The sequence below is a fragment of the Esox lucius genome, chromosome 20 (genome assembly GCF_011004845.1).
Source record: "Esox lucius isolate fEsoLuc1 chromosome 20, fEsoLuc1.pri, whole genome shotgun sequence".
Classification (NCBI taxonomy): Eukaryota; Metazoa; Chordata; class Actinopteri; order Esociformes; family Esocidae; genus Esox; species Esox lucius.
This window is the reverse complement of record NC_047588.1, coordinates 13,662,946-13,683,597: the sequence shown is the minus strand read 5'-3', so window position 1 is coordinate 13,683,597 and position 20,652 is coordinate 13,662,946. Positions and strand designations below refer to the sequence as shown.

The 20,652-nt window shown below is 43.9% G+C and overlaps 1 protein-coding gene across 3 annotated transcripts in view; it reads right to left on the bottom strand.

Moving 5' to 3' along the window:
* LOC105021869 (raftlin) overlaps positions 1 to 20,652 on the bottom strand; it is a 63,796-nt gene that overhangs the window by 17,675 nt on the left and 25,469 nt on the right. For 2 of the 3 annotated variants that reach the window (XM_010889846.3, XM_010889845.3), the window contains exons 3-6: positions 17,822 to 17,999; positions 12,052 to 12,160; positions 9,996 to 10,467; positions 5,354 to 5,557 (exon numbers count right to left, since the gene is read on the bottom strand). In XM_010889846.3, coding sequence (XP_010888148.2) covers positions 5,354 to 5,557; positions 9,996 to 10,467; positions 12,052 to 12,160; positions 17,822 to 17,999 — 963 coding nt within the window. The remainder of the gene's footprint in view (positions 1 to 5,353; positions 5,558 to 9,995; positions 10,468 to 12,051; positions 12,161 to 17,821; positions 18,000 to 20,652) is intronic. The other variant, XM_010889847.3, reaches the window with a different exon arrangement.

The window sequence follows — 20,652 nt, the reverse complement described above, 5'->3', positions numbered from 1 at the left end:
AACATTCCCAGTTTGGACCTTATCGGCGATAGAAACATTAGCAAGCTAGTGAGCTTTTTCTCCATCCAATGCGTTTCTATTATTCCATTGAGCGGAGTGGTAGAGCCCCTAAGACCAGGGCTTTCAGTTGGTCTGAATGCTTTCTCATTACTCCTGGAACATTTACACACTAATACAGTTTGTGCTGCCCAGGCTCCACTGTGAGACTCTCCACATTTCATTACACTGCCCTAATAATAGGGGAACGAGGGCCGGCTGGAGAGGGAGGTACGGCAGGCTCCTTTGTTTTCCCCCAGAAAACCAATTTAAGGCTGCTGGGCCCGCTCAATTCAAGACATCTCTCAGACATCTCAGACATCTCTCAGACATCTCTTTGCTCTTTTCAAATACAGACATTGTCCTCCCTCCCTCCCGACGCCCCTACTTTCCATCTCCCCGTCTATCTGATGTCTCCCTACTTGGCGTTGAATTGGAAAGCCCTCCGGGATATTGTGTTGGCCTGATGGTTCCCTGCTGATACACGGGGATCACTCAGGTGAGATGTACACATGGATTGTGTCACTTTGCTTTAGGGGCAACATGTTGTCTCCTGGCATTCTGGTGCCAGACACTGAGCCACCGTGTTTTGGAGGGACTGACAAGGTTTGGAAATGACGACGGGTGCTGCCAATTCAAATCACCCAGCATAAAGTGTAATGGAATGAGTGATTTTCAATGGAGCGACACCTTGTGTTGAACATACTGACGTGTGCATGTACGATCTCTTCCGAAGACACTGACACAGAGCGCGACCTGAAAGGCGCAGAGTGACATGGATACACTGAGAAATTGCAAGTGTGGTGTGGTGAGTTGTGACACAGACAGACATTAACTGACAAAGAATACCAACCTAACAAGCACCCAGCAATGAGAGAGAATAATGCTGGGATGACACATACTTCGAGGGAGAGACATGAAGGACTTGAAACGGGGGCTGAATCCAAATGTTAGATATCGGCGGTTTCGTTGTTAATGCTCAGATTCCACACTAAGTTCTATTGACCATGGACATTTCAGAGGGAGGATGACCGGAGTCATCTGTATAAGTGACAAGATATAAACGTGGATGATCCGCACTCCCAGGGACAACAGAAGGCAAGACCTAAAACAAAACAACCAGGAATCCAGAGAGAGAAGAACTGATATATAGAGAGTGTGGGCTTACTAATGTGTGTGGATTGGCTGGAGCTTTTCTACTCTGAGCCAAAGGTCTGGGGGCTGATAGCCAAATACCTGTAGTTACTGGGCAGACTTCTGCTGGTAGCTAGGGTTTTGAGGACCATCACATGAAAACCTATCCTGCCTTACATACACAAAGGAATATACTTTCAAAAATCAGACTCAGAGCACACACACACACACACACACATGGGCATATATACACACACACACACACACCATTAAGCCATATTGCACAACAATATTTGGCCTTAATAATGGAAGAACTCTCCAGCAAATGATTTGTAACTGTAAAGTCGTATTTTATTGAAAAAACCTATTCTGGGATTTGGCTTTGGATTTGTCTGAATATAGGAAGCAAAGCATTGTGCCGACTGTCATCTGAATGGCTCACTGTTTCACAGCACTGGCTACGAATCCTCTTTGTTGTTGTAGAGATAGCATAAGCCAAGTCTAACAAAGAAACACTTCCCGTCAACACTATTAGTGTCAATTCGCCAGTAAACAAACTGCTCCCACTCAGAGCCGTATGGGGCTGCATAGGCAATACGACACAGCTAAGCATGAATCTTTAACAGCCGTCTCATGACACCGCCAGGTGGTCGGGCCCATAGACATCACACAGGAACTGCCAGCCAAGAACCAAGAATTTGCGAATTCAATAAAGCTCTAATATCCAACCCTGAGTGCCGGCAAGGTCTCAGTCTCTCTGAACCCACTCCCGCCCATCTCCTGCCCAGCCACACTGGGATATTAAACACAACTTATGGCCCCCGCCCACCTCCCCCGCCTTCTCAGCAAGCTTCACCATGGAAACCCATGTCTTCGGGGATGAGGGCAGAAGTGCAGCAGGAGAGACTGTGAGCGTATTCCCCAGGACCATCCCAGGCAGTCAATCCACAGACAGACACAATACAGAGGTAGCGCCACGTTGAGCAAAAGGCCAGCCAAGCGGTGGCGATTCATGAATATAGAAGCGTAGGATTTTAATAAACTATAGCAGAAAAACCAGTAAGAACAATGGAGGGTCAAACTCACAGGGAGATTATTCCTCTAGTAACAGGAACTAGTATCAGGAACTAGTAACAGAAACTAGTAACAGGAAGCTTTTGGTTTTTAGCATTGCTAATTTGGATGTAAACAGATGTACAAAGGACAAACAGCTAAAAGTGTAACAGCCTACCAGTAGGCATATTTACTTAACTTGTTATAGAGTTATCCTCTGGCAGTATTTAGATAGCCCTATGATAGTTATGTAAAGTAGGAAAACCTCAGGACGTTATAAAGTAGGGAGAACAAGTGTTTGATACATTGCAGATTTTGCAGGTTTTCCTACTTACAAAGCATGTAGAGGTCTGTAATGTTTATCATAGGTACACTAAACAAAAATCCAGAAAATCACATTGTATGATTTTTAAATAATGAATTTGCTCATTTGAAGTATTTGATCACCTACCAACCAGTAAGAATTCTGGCTCTCACAGACCTGTTAGTTTTTCTTTAAGAAGCCCTCCTGTTCTCCACTCATTACCTTTATTAACTGCACCTGTTTGAACTCGTTACCTGTATAAAAGACACCTGTCCACACACTCAATCAAACGGACTCCAACCTCTCCACAATGGCCAAGACCAGAGAGCTGTGTAAGGACATCAGGGATAAAATTGTAGACCTGCACAAGGCTGGGATGGGCTACAGGACAATAGGCAAGCAGCTTGGTGAGAAGGCAACAACTGTTGGCGCAATTATTAGAAAATGGAAAAACGGTCAATCTCCCTCGGTCTGGGGCTCCATGCAAGATCTCACCTCGTGAGGCATCAATGATCATGAGGAAGGTGAGGGATCAGCCCAGAACTACATGACAGGACCTGATCAATGACCTGAAGAGAGATGGGACCACAGTCTCAAAGAAAACCATTAGTTACACACTACGCTGTAATGGATTAAAATCCTGCAGCGCACGCAAGGTCCCCCTGCTCAAGCCAGCGCATGTCCAGTCCCGTCTGAAGTTTGCCAATGTGGAATCTGAGCATTAACAATTACAATATGTACGTTTCATTAGAAGTGAATGTGCTTAGATAATGCAACAGAAACATCTCTGTTTAGATTATCTCTCTGTAGGTTGTGCTCTAAAGACCTAAGGAATGTTTACAATGGCCACCTGGCATGGGGGTTGACTTCTAGAAACATGATCTGTGCTAGGTAGACGCCCTTAATGTATAGGTCAGCTTGTAACCAACATTACAGTGAGAAGATAATGGAACGTTCACCGAATGACATCTGTGCTGCAATTTTACAATAAACTTGAGCGAACTTCTCCCATGATTTGATACAGGTTCTACATTATTTGACCACTATACGAAACCGTCCGTTTCTAACACCAATGACCTTCTGGATGATCCAGAGGAGGAATGGGAGAAGGTCATGTGGTCTGATGAGACAAAAACATTTTTTTTTGGTCTAAACTCCACTCGCTGTGTTTGGAAGACGAAGAAGGATGAGTGCAACCCCAAGAACACCATCCCAACCGTGAAGCATGGAGGTGGAAACATCATTCTTTGGGGATGCTTTTCTGCAAAGGGGACAGGACGACTGCACTGTATTGAGGGGAGGATGGATGGGGCCATGTATCGCGAGATCTTGGCCAACAACCTCCTTCCCTCAGTAAGAGCATTGAAGATGGGTCGTGGCTGGGTCTTCCAGCATGACAATGACCCAAAACACACAGCCAGGGCAACTAAGGAGTGGCTCCGTAAGAAGCATCTCAAGGTCCAGGAGTGGCCTAGCCAGTCTACAGACCTGAACCCAATAGAAAATCTTTGGAGGGAGCTGAAAGTCCGTATTGCCCAGCGACAGCCCTGAAACCTGAAGGATCTGGGGAAGGTCTGTATGGAGGAGTGGCCCAAAATCCCTGTTGCAGTGTGTGCAAACCTGGTCAAGAACTACAGGAAACGTATGATCTCTGTAATTGCAAACAAAGGTTTCTGTACCAAATATTAAGTTCTGCTTTTCTGATGTATCAAATACTTATGTCATGCAATAATATTACTGCAAATTAATGCAAATTAATTACTTAAAAATCATGTGATTTTCTGGATTTTGATTTTAGATTCCGTCACTCACAGTTGAAGAGTACCTACGATAAACATTACAGACCTCTACATGCTTTGTAAACAGTAGAAGTACACACCTATTTTAGATAATTTAGATAATAAAAAATAACAACATTCGGAGGCAGTGCTGTGACTGTGATTATGATCTCCAATCAAGCTCAGCTTAAATTTCACTGACACTACATGTTTGATTGTGATGCACAATCCAGAATGCCCATAATGTTTATAGAGGAGATGGTCTCAAGCGTCAGGCAGAAGAGCTTATTCTCACACTGTAATGTATTCAAAAATGGATCTCAAAGAGGTGCTAAATTTGGAGTTGACAACATGGGCCGTGGGTTCTTGCGCTTGTTAAAAGCAGATGCACCTCCTTTTAATGTAATTAGCAACTTACAACAAAATATGTCATGTTGCCCGGGCTTTTATTTCCTACGGCTCGCACAATCCTGTCTGACTGAATAGTGTTTATCAGGCATAGATTGGCAGGTGTCTTTCTTGTACAGTATTCTTTACAGAAGCAATTTCATGAACACGCCTCTATGTATTTTTATAATACACTCACTGCTGTAGTCAAACATGCATATCTTAACTTCACATAAAAATGCTAAACATTATAGTAATGCGATTCATTACTCCAAATCTAAAACAGGTCAAATATGCGAGCAGGCCCTCATCTGCCATCAGGTTAATTATCTGTGTTTCAGAGTCGCTGAAGCGTTCACGTTTGGAGATTAATGAATTACGAGTCTTATTTACTCAAGCTGGTTTATTTCACAGTCATCAGAATTAAATAGCCCTGGGTCTAGCTAAACACTACAGCACACTACCAGAACAAAAAAGTCATTTTGTCAATAGCTAACCAATACCTGGCTTATATACTATTGTGGAATCAAGCAAAATGTGTTAAAAAAATAAATACTGTGAACAAGTCAGATTTTGTCATGAAATGTGTTTGCTACAGAGAAGAACTACTTTGCTAGCGCTATAACATATAACATATAACATATAACATAAGTTAGTTCACCATTGTCGCTGCCCAGGTGGAAGTATCCATCGACGAGGGAGGCTCCGTTGTTGAAATGCTGGGTCATATGATCCAGCCAGTTGGCCTCCACCCCTTTGACCCCCTGATCACAGAGCTGGACCCTCAGCGGCACCTTCACAGTGTAGTACTTTAGTGGGCCCTCCCGGTCTGTGGGCTGGTTGAACAGGGCTAACAGCTCCACACCTGAGAAGACAGAACAACACAATACCCAAGCTTATACATTGTGCCACCATGAAGTGTCACTCAATGGACCCGTAACGTGATGGAGTTGATACAATGGTGATTTATAACACACTACAGATGGAGGGAATGAATAACATTATAGAGTTGACCCATACCTTGTAATAGAGGGATTTAATGGCATTACAGTTGATCGATAATTCTTCACAATCCCGCAAAGCCAAAAACTTGTTCTTGAAATAGTTGATAATGAATACAGACCAATGCATACATATTTGGATGGTCTTCAGGCAGCACCCATTCAAAGCAAAACCTGCATAATCTGGTATTTTTAATGCAAATATCTGCCATTTCCATGTGAACCAGATGGAGGGCCAGAATGTGACTCCCACACACACGAAGACTCACAAACACAGGCAAGTACACACACACACACAGGAAGGGGACCATGGGCCATTTTCTCTGGTTTGCTGTCAGTCAGTCAGTCACCCAGAACAATGAATCATTTATAACCATTTCCTTTCTTGCCCGTCTGACTGATGTGACAGCTGGCCACCAAATTCCCCAAATCTTGTAATTTTCCACAGTTGGAAGCTACAGAATTGCTGCTAAATCACAATAATGCACCAGAACTCTATACATGTTAGAGAAAGTGCAAACATATTGCAAACCAGCCTATGACAACACAACACAGATATATTAAATAGAAATTAGGCTTTCACATCATGATAATGAGTTGCCTGTTGAAGGTCCTTGGTTTTGACTCTAAACCAGTTGCTCCAATGTTCCACCAGATGACAATAACCAGCAGATTTACGGTAATACATTTCCAATAACTGGCAAATTAATTGTAATTCATTTCCAACTATCCAGCAGATCAACAGTAATGCATTTCCAATAACCAGCAGGTCTATGGTAAAGTATTAACAATAACCAGTAGCTGAGGTGTCAATTTTGGTCAATTATAAACAATAGCCAGCAGGTCGATGGTAAAGTATTAACAATAACCAGCAGGTTGGTGGTTATTTTGTTGATATATGCATTTGTTGTTGACATTCGTCAATCAAAGTCATAGTGGTGTGGTGACCCAGTCAGTCAGAATGAGGCAAATATACCTTACTGCCTTATACCTTGTTTGCAGGTGGACAAAAGTTAACAAATTATTAAGACTAAATATATTTACGGAATTAGTTGTTACCCTCGAATGTAATTTGGCTACCAAATGCTATGTAATTTTAGTCTGTGGAATATAAAGATGGTTGGGATCGCAGAAAACGTCAAGTTAAGCAAATAGCATAGCTAGCTAACTTAGCTGACTAGGTTCTCTAGATATTTCCATCCAATAAACTCAATATAATGTGTTGATAAATGTTGGCTTCTAGTTCTGTTGCAGAGTTTTGCGTGTCTACCACACTGGTTGCTCCATATGCGGGCTCAGTCCTTCCTCCCACAAACGGCTTTGAGCCGACTTTAGATTAAGACGACACACTCCTTCGAGCATTATGTAGCAACGCTCATGTTGTATCGGTCTTAAAAACATCTAAAAACCAAAGATATTTCTAAGCATTTTGGCGTTTTAGGTCACTGAAAACGGACCTTTTGAAAAACTCCTTCCAGGGTGAAGATATTGAGTAACTCGATTTTTCAATGTTCATGTGTAGCCAAGGAAACCTGAGATTTTGGCTCGTAACGTCAGAGTGTGTGCTGCTATCTCCTTTGTTTACATGAGGCGATTTTGTGCAATGGCGGACGTAGCCAAAATAGTGTGAGTTTTAATATTTCTAATAGGACTTTTGACATATTTACACAAATATGTACTGTCACTCTCCCACTATATTGAGGAACAGAGGCATCAGAATGCGCTACGGAGGTCAATGCTACATCTAACACTCGCGCCATGGTTGTTAGCCTACCGGAATTGGTAATAATCTTTTTCAGGCTTCTGATAGAGTGTAGGGCTATATAGAGAGGGTAGGGCTATATAGAGAGGGTAGGGTTATATAGAGAGGGTATGGTTATATAGAGAGGGTATGGTTATATAGAGAGGGTAGGGCTATATAGAGAGGGTATGGTTACATAGAGAGGGGAGGGATATATAGAGAGGGTAGGGCTATATAGAGAGGGTAGGGCTATATAGAGAGGGTATGGTTATATAGAGAGGGTAGGGTTATATAGAGAGGGTAGAGCTATATAGAGAGGGTAGGGCTATATAGAGAGGGTAGGGCTATATAGAGAGGGTAGGGTTATATAGAGAGGGTATGGTTATATAGAAAGGGTAGGGCTATATAGAGAGGGTAGGAAATTATAGACAGGGTAGGGCGATATAGAGTTTTATCGCCGCTTGTTGGTTTGGCATGTTCTTTGACAGTACTTGACAGTGTGTTTTTGCATTTTTATGTGGATTGTGATTTTTTTTTTTTTAAATTTAAGAACGAAGGAGAAAAAAACCTGTTCTAAGAAATCCCCATGTACATGTGGACTAGGCCTAACTATACTGTTCATATAATTAAATGATGTCCAATGCACACCCCTAACACTTATCCGCCAGTCAATGGTCATGTATTTGAAATAAGCAGCAGATCAATGGAAAGGCATTTAACATGGTGAATTAAATAACATAGTTATTTGTCAGCTAGCTTTCCAAGGTGAAGAAAAGTGAATAATTCTTTCTTATTTTTTGGCTCTATAATCTAAAAGTCTGGAATTGAAATCAAGAAAAATTGGTTCAATGTCCAAAAATTTACGAAGGGTACTGCAATTCTGAGTTATGAATACAGCCTTGGGAAGAGTGAAAATGAGCAAGGGATCCGTACTACAGTGCATCAAATTATTCCCACATAATAAGCTAATCAAAATGCAAAATCAAGATTAAACAACGTCTCGTTGTGCCTGAAAAGTTAACAAAGTATGTCAGATGAAAGAAGGTTCCCTCATACAGGTTGTGACCCACTTGGATAAGCAGCATGGAATAAGGCCAAAAGGCCTCGTTTGGATGAGTTGGAGGAAGGCTCGCCGCCATATTCAACTCTCCCTAATCGGTCGGGAGTTTTTGTGAGACACAACTGGATATGATTACAGTCGGGAAGGAAGAAAAAGAAGGTATAGAAGAAAAATGTTTATGAATAATTTGGACGGCCCCTCACCTGCCCTGGGATTTGGATGGTGAAAACACAGTAGAATGCATTGACTAATGAGACCTGTAAAGCCACACTCAAATGCTATGGAACTTGCCCAATAATCTGAGAACATTGGTAACATTGGCTAATAAGAAAACAAGCACATGACAGAAATCACCATGTCCTAAATGTGCCCCATTAATGTCAGAACAGATAGATGCCCACCCACCTAAGACACAAGGTCAGGTCCCAAAACCCTCTGATGACCTGAAGAACCTTCTAGAATGTTTCACAAATCCAGGCCACCCAACAGTGATTGGATCAGCACAGTCTTGACACAACACTTTGGAATACACAAATCCCCAAAGCAGCATCATGTCATGTTTTCCAAGCAGCATGATTTTGAGTTGGAGAGTTATGAGCTGGTAGCTTCATACAACATCCTTTCTAAGAGGATTTATGTAAATAGCATTCACCATTCAGATGTTTGTTTCATTTCCATCTTCGTGCCTTCTCCCTCTCCTCTCGCACGTGTGTTCCCATGGAAATATTCCTCTCAGCACTATTTTTAATCACCTCAACGCGTTCTGACGCTATTTCAGTCCATGCCAATTTCACAGTCACAGTTACACTTCTGACTGTGGGCTTGTGACCCTTTCCCCGTTCACCATTTTGCTGTTGCCTGTGTGGAGTGCCGTACACCTCAGGAGGATTACACCCAGAATGGAGACTTTGAGTCCACCTCAGCAGAGAGAGCATTAGCGAAGAGGACAAGGGCAGTTGGCACGCGGTCAGAAACCATGCTGTGGTGGTCTGAACCGTGAAGGTTTGGGAATGAGGGAGGATGAATAAGACTGAGTGAGGTGGAGAAGGGGTGGGACCAGGGGGGGCATTTGGGGATTATCTCCCTGCAAAATACACTGGAGGGAGGTCCAGATGGACCAGGGCACTGTGTCTACAGGGAGACGAGCATGTATGGTGAACGCGCATATGTACGCACACATCCACCCACTCCCTCACACATACACACACACACACTAAAGTGTAACTTCAACACTCATTTTATGAACACATTTTCACACTGGGGTTGAAAAAGAACATGTAAATGGAGAGAGAGAAAAGAGTGAGGAGCTGTCCATCTGGTGTTCTGAAATATGCTAATTTCATCCAACTCTGTGCTGCGCCACAGTCTGAGCAAATTGAAGAACCATTTATGCTGTTTTTAGTTGATTCCTGTCTGCCAGTCTTCAAAGTCATGACAGGCAAAAGTACAGTATATGAGTCCAATTACACGGTAACCAATTTAAATGCGAAAAAAGACTCACCATCGACAGTGTGACGGCTTGGCTTCTCCTTCAGCTCCAAGGCATTGGTCTTATTATTGTTATGTGTCAGTGTGTCTTCCTCTATCCGATCCTGACTGGGGTCTTGCTGGCTGTGTGCGGACGGTGTTACAGTGAGAGATGACCCCCCATCTCCGCTGTTTTCGCCCACTTTAGTGTCACTCTCCCCAGCGGTCGACGCCTGTCCCTTCCCTCCCCCGTCTCCGTCGTCACGCGGGGAGCCCTGGCCCCCGGCGGCCCCGGCGTCCATCGTCTGCTCCTGGGCCCCCGGTGCTCCATGGATCCGCGGGGTAGTCGGGCTGCCGCTGCTCAGGGAGCCCAGGACGGAGCTGGGGCTGGAGTGGAGGGAGAAAGAGGGCGTCTCCGGCACGCTGGTCTGGGTACCCCGTATGCCGCACGGCTCCTGAATGAAGCCGACAAACACGACCCCCTGGTCTGCAGCATCCTGGATCTGCTAGAGGGAGGGAGACGGGAAACACCTGCCTTAGAGAGAGTGGTGGACCGACTCACTTTTAATAATATCATTTAATAACAGCCTTTCAGCGTGAAAACAAACTGTGCGTCCTGCACCAGTGGTGGACAGTCTTTTAGACAACGTTAGCTAATGACGAGAGACCCACGTTCTAGGTTGGTTTACAAATTCTGTGAAACACAACCTAGAACATGAACACACAGTTCTAGTTTGTGCCACTGTAAAACCGTGTCTAGGTTTCCCCCCGGTCGTTCCCCACTTTACTGGATTCCAGGGGATGGTTTACCATGCAGGTGCATGCACATTATTGTAGATTCACCCGTCTTCCGTCGAGCGATCTGCCCAACGTCAGGCTGTCATGTTGAGCTTCTGTACAGTATAGACGATTGGACAGTGATGGCTCCAGCCTTGGCAGAAGTGCAACCTGAATCAGGCAATCTTTTGCCCATTTCATTGTGTCTTGGCATTTTATTGTCAATATTGGTATTTTCCATCAAACTAAATGAAAATGTTAACTGTCAACTAATATTAATGGTGTCATTTTCCATTATCTTTCTCTAATAAGATCAAGCCAGAGGCTGCACATCCTGCTATCTGCAGCCTGGGACCTGCAGAATTCAATCAAATCAGCATATGGTCCAGATTGCAGGTTATTCTCTATGCAATGTAATTGTGAAACAGTCACATTGTTTTTGTGCTGCATTGTTTAATATCTAATGAACGTTTGCTCAGCGCGGGTACGCTATATTGCAAAATGAAATTGCCAACATAAAAAAGAAATATTGTCTCATTTGAGAGCAACACTTTCCGTCAATGCGGGAGAAAGATCATTTTGACTCTGTGTGTTTGTGTGTGTGTGTGTGGGTGTGTGTCTGCATGTGTGTGTGCTGCAATGGAGTGACTCATGTGAAGGTAATGGTCAACATCGGATTTAAAATCTGGTCCACATCGAATGGACAATCACACTGTATTCTACACTGCACATGCTTAGTTCATGAGAACATAAGAACATCATACCTTTCTATAGATATTTACCATTACAAAATGCTGCTTATAATTGTGATTTCTGCTAAAATGACAGGGCTTGGGACATTAGCTCACTCTACAGAGATTTGTGTTAGCAATGTATCCACTACTGAAGTAGACCAGTCCAATGTAAATACTCGTATTCTCTCAGTCCTACATTAAGGCATACATATCCTATTTTCCAGATATTAGACGGAGAGAGAGTGCTGTAGGACTCAAATGAAACGCTGTGGTGCTCAGGTGATTGGCTGGCTGCGTTGATAAACCTTGTCCACTCCCCAGCGCTTCGTTAAAATGTAGGACGGTGTCATCCTCTGTACAGTCAAAACAAAGATGAAACCCAACAGACAACGGAGATTGTCTTCTTCCACAGGGTCTCTGGAGCCCACAGGACAGTCAGCATTGGCTCTCATTTGAGTCCACCAGGAGCCTATTCTGGCACTGTTCTAGTTTTCTGTCCTTTCCAGTATGGCTCCAACAGGCTCTGGATGATGCATAACCAAACCCAGCCAGGTATGAAAACCCTTATCTGAAGCTCACCTTCTTGACGTAGCCCTGGATGAGCTCTGGGGTGGGCACCTGGTCGGCAGGCAGACACTGCTCCAGCTGCAGGCGATAGGGTGCACAGCTTGACAGGCTCCTCTCCAACCTGCAGGAGGCGCCCACGCAGCGGGACGAAGAGAGGAGAGCATCTCAGTCACAGACAATACAGACATGTGCCACATTATTGTAACACGTACCGAAATGGTCACGCAGAGGAATCCTTGAAAATGACCTATTTAGTGATGTATGCAAGGAATGTATGTCCACCCACACTAAATTAATCCCCAGAACATCGTCAGTGGAGCTGTTGGCCAGCTCAATGGAGAACAGCAAGAGAAAAGGGGCACATTAGGACGCAATAAAACCCTCAATGCAATGCTAATCTTGGCTTGTTTTCCCACTTCTGTATTTTGGGAGGATAGAATCTATTTATATGGGTCTGCCTTAGTCTATTTTCTCTGAAGGAAATCCCACAGATAGCCCTGGAGGAGGCTAATGCCCCAAACTCTGCTTCTGTTCCTACCCAGTCGACAAAACAGATGAGGCCCCTCCACGCTCCAGCCGTGGCACATGTGTGTGTGGGTGTGTGTGTGTGTCCCGTACGTGCCCACGAATTCCACTTTGTGCATGTCTGTTTGTGTGTACATGTATATTAAACCGTATGAAATGCACCCCAGTGTTCTAGCTCTCTTGCTGTCACCCTGACTTCGCAGCGCAGCGGGTGTGAATCATTTCTCCCAGTCAACAGCGCCCCACAGAAGTCAGGCGTCACCAGCACACCGGTCTCCCGTCTTTGTTCAATAATCCCAGATCAAAGAGCACACGGTGTCAATGAGGAAATATGTTGGAGACTCTGAATCGGGGCAGAGGTTGTTAAAAACCTGACGCGCACTAATAGCACCATGAAGCTCCACAGGGAAGTAAAACAGCACAAGTCTGGCTCACTCGTTTGCCATGTTTTGTTATTGGAAATGTATTGTTTTTGAATCATTTAGCAGATGTTCTTCTCCGGAGCGGGTTACGGTTAATTGCGTTGCTCAAAGGCAGAGGGACTTGGTTTTCACCTTTTTCCGGCTCAGGGATTCAATCTGGCAACCTTTCTAGCGGCTGGTCAGATGCTATTACTGCGAATCATGAAATGGACATTGGATGTCTGAACTTGAAAAGTGCTCAGATCCAGAGCGGTAATGTCAAAAAGTGTCCCGACATGAAATGACAATAACGGCTGAAAATAATAATAAAGAATAGCCTTATCAGCTGCAGGCCTTCGTCTCTGTGTGATGCGGCTATCTCTGCTGCCCGGCACCTGGCCCCATGTGGCTGTAGGAAGTGTCAAATGTTAGCCTGCCTCCTCTCTGCAGCCAACCTGCCTGCTTCCTCTCTCAGCTGACTGCTGCTATATACTCAGCTGCCCTGTCGGTCAGGCTCAAGGACCACAGGGAGTATTACAGGCACAGTCTGGGGGTTGAAAACCAGGGAATCTACCACTGGTTATTTCAATTCTTGACATGATGTGGTGTGATGTTGATTTTATTTGCCGAATGAAGCTTTAAACCCAGAATCCCAAATCTCACACATCTCCCAAACGTAGCTGTCTCCAAAATATTTATCCCCATGACAACGGCTTGTTCGGGATTAGCCAACGAACCTGTGTTTAGCAATCGTTCATCTCCGGCCATTAATAATATAGCACATCTTTTTCTAATGTCAGCTTTTCACAATCATGAATAATTTCATTGGAGCGAATCCTCTCTAATGGTTTCTGGTCCATACCTCCCTCCCTGAGCCCCGTAATTATCCAATTGATGATGAATATATCCCATCAGACATTGTCTGGTGAACTGTAACCCTGCTCAGCTGCAACCAAAATTGAACATTGGGGAATTTGACAGTTGACATTTAAAGAATCTAATGGTCCTATCCATTCTAACTGAGCTACCGATTTGAGCAGGTTATCACCGTCACTGGCGACGAATCACAAAGTGGCTACAGATTGTAGAGTCAAGGCCTACTTAACCAAACAGTCGTTCCAGGTGACTGTTCGTCATTTACAAAAAAAAATGGCACTCGGACCTGCCGGTGTGAGTCCTGGCTCTGGGAGGCTTTACGGTGTCACCCTGGGTGCAACTATTGCCTTGTTCACTGAGGCTTTAAAACTGAGGCTAATGCTGTAGAGACTTGGCTAGGATAGTAGCCAGAGACAGTGTGCGCATACTAAACACAATGCATCCAGCTGCTGTTCCCCTACCTGTTTTGGTGTCTCTCTCATTCTCTCTCTCTCTCTCACAGACACACACACGCACACAGCGCCGACGCATGGCGCAACCCAGCGAGAAGAAGACACTTTTAGGTCTGTTTGTTTTTGGAGAGTGATGAATGGTTTCCCTGTCGTGCTTTCATCTGCAGTTTTCTCTGCCTCTGTTCTCCGGCTGATTCCCGGGCCTGACAGGGGAACAGGAAGAAGATGCTCCCTGTTTGATTTTGTTTTTCGCTCTTTCTCTTTCATCCCCTGGGCTGGTGCTGATGTGAGCAGCCGTCTCCACGGTGACAGAGGCTGAGCAGGCCTGTAAGGCCGGTTGGGCACCCCTCGCCCCCCTATCCCCACTGTCTCTCTCATTCTCCCTCTTTCACTCTCCAGCTGCGTGCTTGTGTTCTCCCTCTTTCCATTCCTCTCCGTATTAAAATTGTTTTCTGCAGAAGAAAGGCAACCATGCCTGTTGGAAGGCTCACGCTGCTGCCCATTCATCCATCTCTTTTCATACAGAATCAATATTTCTGTGCCCCTCTTTTGTTCCAGTTGAAGATTAGGGTCTGAAACGTGTGTGGTTACGTACGTGGGGACAGAGGCTGAAGGGTGCGTGATGTATTTTCTGTAGAAGCTCATTAATGGGCAAAGGTGATCTTTAGAAAGCGAACCGGAGCTACATTGTCTAAACAAAGTACTTTGAAACTCCTAAAATGTTGTATCCAGCGGCACAAACAGTTGCTGTTCTCCTACAGCTAAAAGATCCCCATTAGTAAATTGCCATGGAGGCAATAAAGAGTTCTACTTGTTGAATGTACATAACGGTATACATCGTGTCATCCAAACATGTGAGAGGGTGGAAGTGGGTTAAATGTTAACTAGCTGGGTCCTTATGGCTCGTTTCATGATGAAGGATGTTTAACTAGAACCTTTAACCAGGTAGCGTTTGCTTCATTGAGTAAAAAGACAAAAATGAATATACTGTATGTTGTATGACGTCAAGCTGTTTTATCAAGTTGCCAACATGAATAGGAGAATAGCTTTCACCAGGAGGGTGAGTCCTCAAAGTGTTTCTAACAGTGCATCACACACCCACACGCACACACACACACATGCACACGCACGTGCACACACAAACACACACACACACATACACACACAGAACCCTACCTCACAACATGAGGTTTTGGGATGACACTAATGAGTAAAGCCTCTTTTTTCAACTGCTCTGTGACTGTTGTCTTCTAGTCAAGGCTGGTGGTGTGTGTAAGGCTATGAATATTGAATAACAGCTTAAAGACGTTGAAATATATATGTTGGCTTCCACAGAGAATTCATCCACCCTCCACTGCTGCTTTTCGGTGAACATTGGGAACCAAATTGCTTTGTTAAAAAGTGCTGTACATTTGTCTCCCTGATGCTTATTTCTTTTCTAAAAAAAATTTATTATCTGCAGAAGTTGCAAAATGATTTATTAAAGCTGTATCTGTTCTACATAAATGTTGGGAGAGTGCATTATTTTGGGTTTATGCATTTTTTACACAAAACAATAATATAAATGAATGTGTTTCATTAGCGGAAATCAAATGCTTTTTTTCTTTTAAACGCTGTGCATAAATTTGTTTACATCCTTGTTATTGAACATTTCCCATTTGTCAAGACAACCAATCCACCTGACTGGTGGGCCTGATCCTGTTTAAACAGCATGTTGGTTGCACAGTAAAAAGGTCACTTAATGATGTGCAGTTTTGTCACAACTACAGAATTCCTAAGTTCTAATAGAGCTTGCAGTTGGCATGCTGACTGCAGCCATGTTCCAACAGAGCGCATGCAAGAGAATTTAATGTACATTTCTCAACCATCTCCAACATTGTTTTGGAGACATTTGCAGCTTGTATAATTGGCCAGCAGACTGAGAAGAAACGCCCACAGTTGAGCATGTTTGGGATGCTTTATATAAGTCAGGTGAAAGCCATAGATTACGGCCTAAAGAATTCATTTAAAGTGACAGATTTCCTGAACTTCAACTCAACTGAAATTGCTGGATGTTGTGTTTGTTCAGTAATATTTATTTATATATTTCTAAGACAGATAAGATGTAGCATACTTGAATGTAAATTTCAAAAGCTGATCTGCAAAGATTACAGGATGCTGTATTTGCCCTCTACCAATAAAATAAGGAAACAGGAGAATTGGTTGTCTTATTATTGAACACAATTATCTAATCATCATGATCCATTACTTATATTGATGTGTAAAATAAGTTTAACATCTTGAATCACCCTTGAAAAACAGAGCCATCTGGCAAGATCGGACGTGCAAGGAAATTATAACCAAACTTAGAAGATTTCACTCAATACATTTTCTATCTTAGTAAATTGACTCCACATATTTAGATTTGAGCAAAATATTGGATTGGGTTCAAAATAAAATGGTCAAATTAAATGACAAAATCACTTAATTTTCATCACATTCATTTTTATTTATTATGTAGTTTATTCCACTCGTTTCTTCCACTGCGTGGCTGTCTGTGAATTTCCTATCCAGTTCCAATGAAATGCACCAGAAGTCAGCCATTAAATTCCTTCCTACAGTAACACTACAAATTACTTTCAGCATCCTCAATATTTATTTATTGAGGTGAATTCCCGGATCATATTTCAACATGGGAGGATTCTGGGTTTTTATGGGGTCGGACATCTCTGTCCAACCCCGTGGCTCTGGAACCTCCAGAAAAAACACCCACAATCCCTTGTAAAGGTCCCTTGCTACGCTACCACACACACATGCATGAACACCAGCACGCCTACACACACATACACATTTCTTGAGACAGGCCAAACAACGCTGCTAAAAGCCCAGGGTGAAAGGTTCCCGCGTGCCCCTTTAACCCCACCGGGAGACAGTGAGTGGCGAGGGTCTGCTTATACTTCACACACAGGCAGTGATTCTCTGGCAACCCTGAATGTGGCCAAACACTTCCAGTTAACATGCATGAAACTGCTGCCCTTCATAACAGCCAGCTGGTAGGAAACGGGCAGGCAAGGCCAACCGCCGAGGCTTCATCTGGTCAGACCACCACCACCAGCAGCTGTGCCAGCCCTACATGCCTTTCATACACCCTTGGAGTCAGTAGCGCCAAGCCCTGATCCAAGCTGACACCGGCCCAGTGCTAGAGACAGAGACATTGCGACGGCTAGAGGCCAGCTGTGGTGGGGGGGCAGCTGTGACCTTGGGGCCATTTCAGATGCTGGCCGGCACATCAAAAGCTCGGAGAGGGATGATTTGCTCGCTAACGTCCAACACACCTGCCTTCTGACCCAAAAGACCTCCTGTGATGCCAAAATACAGCCGTCTGTCAAGACGTTTGAATTCCACTGGCTGTGTCCATGGGATCATACTGCTTCTGTTCACTGTAAAAGTGACACAACGACAGACCGCATGAACAAGTTGCTCCGGACGAAGCTTCTGTGCTCTGCGAGTAGGTGCTGTTCTAACATGGAGACGTGTGTGTTTTCTTACCCGTCGTTGAGGCGGATCAGCACAGCCCGGTAGAGCCGGTGCTGGAGGCTGACCGTGTCCGGGTCGCAGGGATGAATGAAGGGGTGAACAGCAGCCAGGGAGAAGCCTTGCTGGTAAAGGTCCTGCAGTTGGCCTGGGAGCTCCCGCACAGACGACAGGCAGAGTGTGGAGGAGCCATCTGAAAGGCAGGAAAAGAGACAAAGGTGAGAAACCAGACGATAAGTTGTGTGTCCTTGCTTCACCTATATGTTACTGTAGTGGAAATTGTAGCGGTAGTTATGACTGCAATAGACTTAATAGAGGAATTCCAGTCTAGAGAATAGAATTCAGGTAAATGTGGACAATGGAAAAATAAAAGCAAAGCATCCTTAATCGTGTGTGCAACCGTCAAATGAAATACGGCTGGCCAAGGAGTGCCGTTTTTAACCCCCTTAAGAGATGGGACCCCATCAACTGAAAGATATTTACATTTACATTGAAATAATTTACTCCAGTGGTAAACACGTAAATGCAATATTCCAAATGAAACAAACACACCCACATCTCTGTCACACAATGAATAATACGTGTCAACCACACGTAGGCAATCAACGAATGTCATAATTAGGCACATCTTCTGGTGTGAAGTAACAGACGTCACAGATGAGGCCAAGATACTGTTCCATTTTGGCAGTGAATGAACTGTGTAACTGGGACTTTTTTTTTAAAGGACCCTTCCAGTGTTGGTCTCAATTTACTCCTCCACAACAATCTTTTTTTAAATCAATGACCAACTCAGAGGGAAAATTGTGTCAAACCGGGAAGTAAATCGTTTGAATTATTAGATTGCTTTCAACTTCGATAAAGCTTTGTGCCTGGGAGTCAGGTCTAAAAGGGTATGAATGGGTATGGTATGGGTATGGTTCTGTCTGTCAGCTAGCTGTGAACTTATGTTTGGTTATCCATGAACAATTAATTTTTTTGTAAATAACTAATTTTGTAAATAACCAGGTGGTTGTCCTGTGATCAGCTGTGGAATATTGAAAGATGCAAGCCGGCACCACTCAAGGACATTAACAGACTAGTCTTAGGGGTGAATTTTGGGTAATTGTTGGGCTAGACCATTCATCTTCACCCAGTCTGAATCACTTGAATGGGGAAGTGTGTCCAAACCTTTAACTGTATATCTGGTGCAAACCCTATCACACCTTTTGTTTCTTTAAATGTGTTTTTTCCTTTGGCTTCAGCTCCTTGGTCTCTGAGTTAATAGGACAGGATACAAATTCAAGCAAAGCTAATTGTTTAGCTCAGTATGATACATATTGTCTGAATAGGGCTTTGATGTCTTCTCAACAGGGCCAGGCTCCAATAGTAGTTGGGAAGACAGATGCTTGGTGTTAATGAGATAGTAGAGTGACCGGATATTTCAATGGTTTAAAGTAAGGGGGAGTTTCATATCTATATCCCACTCATCACAGCACAAACCAAGCCATGCGCAACAGAGGCAGGCACAAAGTGTCAGACTTGACCATGAATCGCCCAGCTGTGGAAGAACGAGCAACACAGCTTCTGTTCAGACAGCCAATCAGAACAGACTGTATGCTGATGAGTGGATACTAAGAGAGAAAGCGAGAGATAGAGAGCGAATGCTTGGCACATCGGGCCCTGATGGCTGGGCTCCCGGAACGCGCTGAGAGGCAACATTTAAACTGGTCCAAACAGCTGGTCTGCGTGGGAGACAGCCAAGACAGAGCAGGATGAAGAGAAGGAGGACGGGTGTGTCTGGATGTCTGTCTGTGTGATTTGTCACGTGAAACAAGTTGTCACTGCTGGTAATTGGAATCAATGCAGCATACAGTGAAAAGACAATGGCAACGCTCGCTGGAACGCCACAATGGAAAGTATATGAGAGGTCAAATTCAGGTCAGGGAAGAATAATCTGGTCATAGAGAAAAACTCCATGTCTCGGTATAGCATGAGCAAGTGGACACTAATGATGATATTAGCGTAACTCTTGTATTAGCATGCGTGGTGTTATCACCACAAGTGATAGTGGTGTACATGGGTTCACTCAGGCAGCATGATGAAGTCAGGCAGTCCTAATAGTTTCCCCAGTCAAACTACAAATCAGTAAGACATACTGGGCCTGTTTCTATTGGCAAATGACTTTGGTTGATAGATTTCCCTTTGTTAACTGAGTGCATGTCATTTAATTCATATAATTACTCAATTGTTCGAGTAGTCTACAGAACAGTAGTCACAGATCACCAGCACACCAATAGAGGATGGGGGAGTAGGGGAAAAAGCCACACATTGTCAATCAGGAAACTGCACATTGTGGAGGAGAAGAAAGCTGATTCAGTGAAGATCTGAAGTCTCTCCTGGGCATGGATCCAGAGGTTCATTGTGAAACAACTGCAAAAAAACACACTCTTTGTCCCCTCAGGCCAGTGACTGTTTCGCTAAAAATATCCCCACATTTTCTCAATCACACTCTGTCTACCACAATACAGTAGCTCTCGGAGTTATAAAGCATGACAGAGAAAAGAAATAGGCCACCCTCACAAAATGTGTGGATCCTTTTTTTCGGAGCTACTGCTGTTGGAAATATAATTAATCCTTCTGTGATCTGCGATTTTATTTTCACAATTTGGTGATTCACAAACAGTTTGTCCTTACCCCAAGGCTTGGTTCTGTGCTGTGCCTGTGCTGCAGGCCGGAGCTGTGAGATGGTGGATAGATTAACTTGACTTAAATCCTTTCAGCTTACTCGCTGAGCACTCCATTGAGATGAGTAAATATGGTTTTCATTAGGAGCCAATGGAAACACACCCAAAGGGTATTTTGAATTT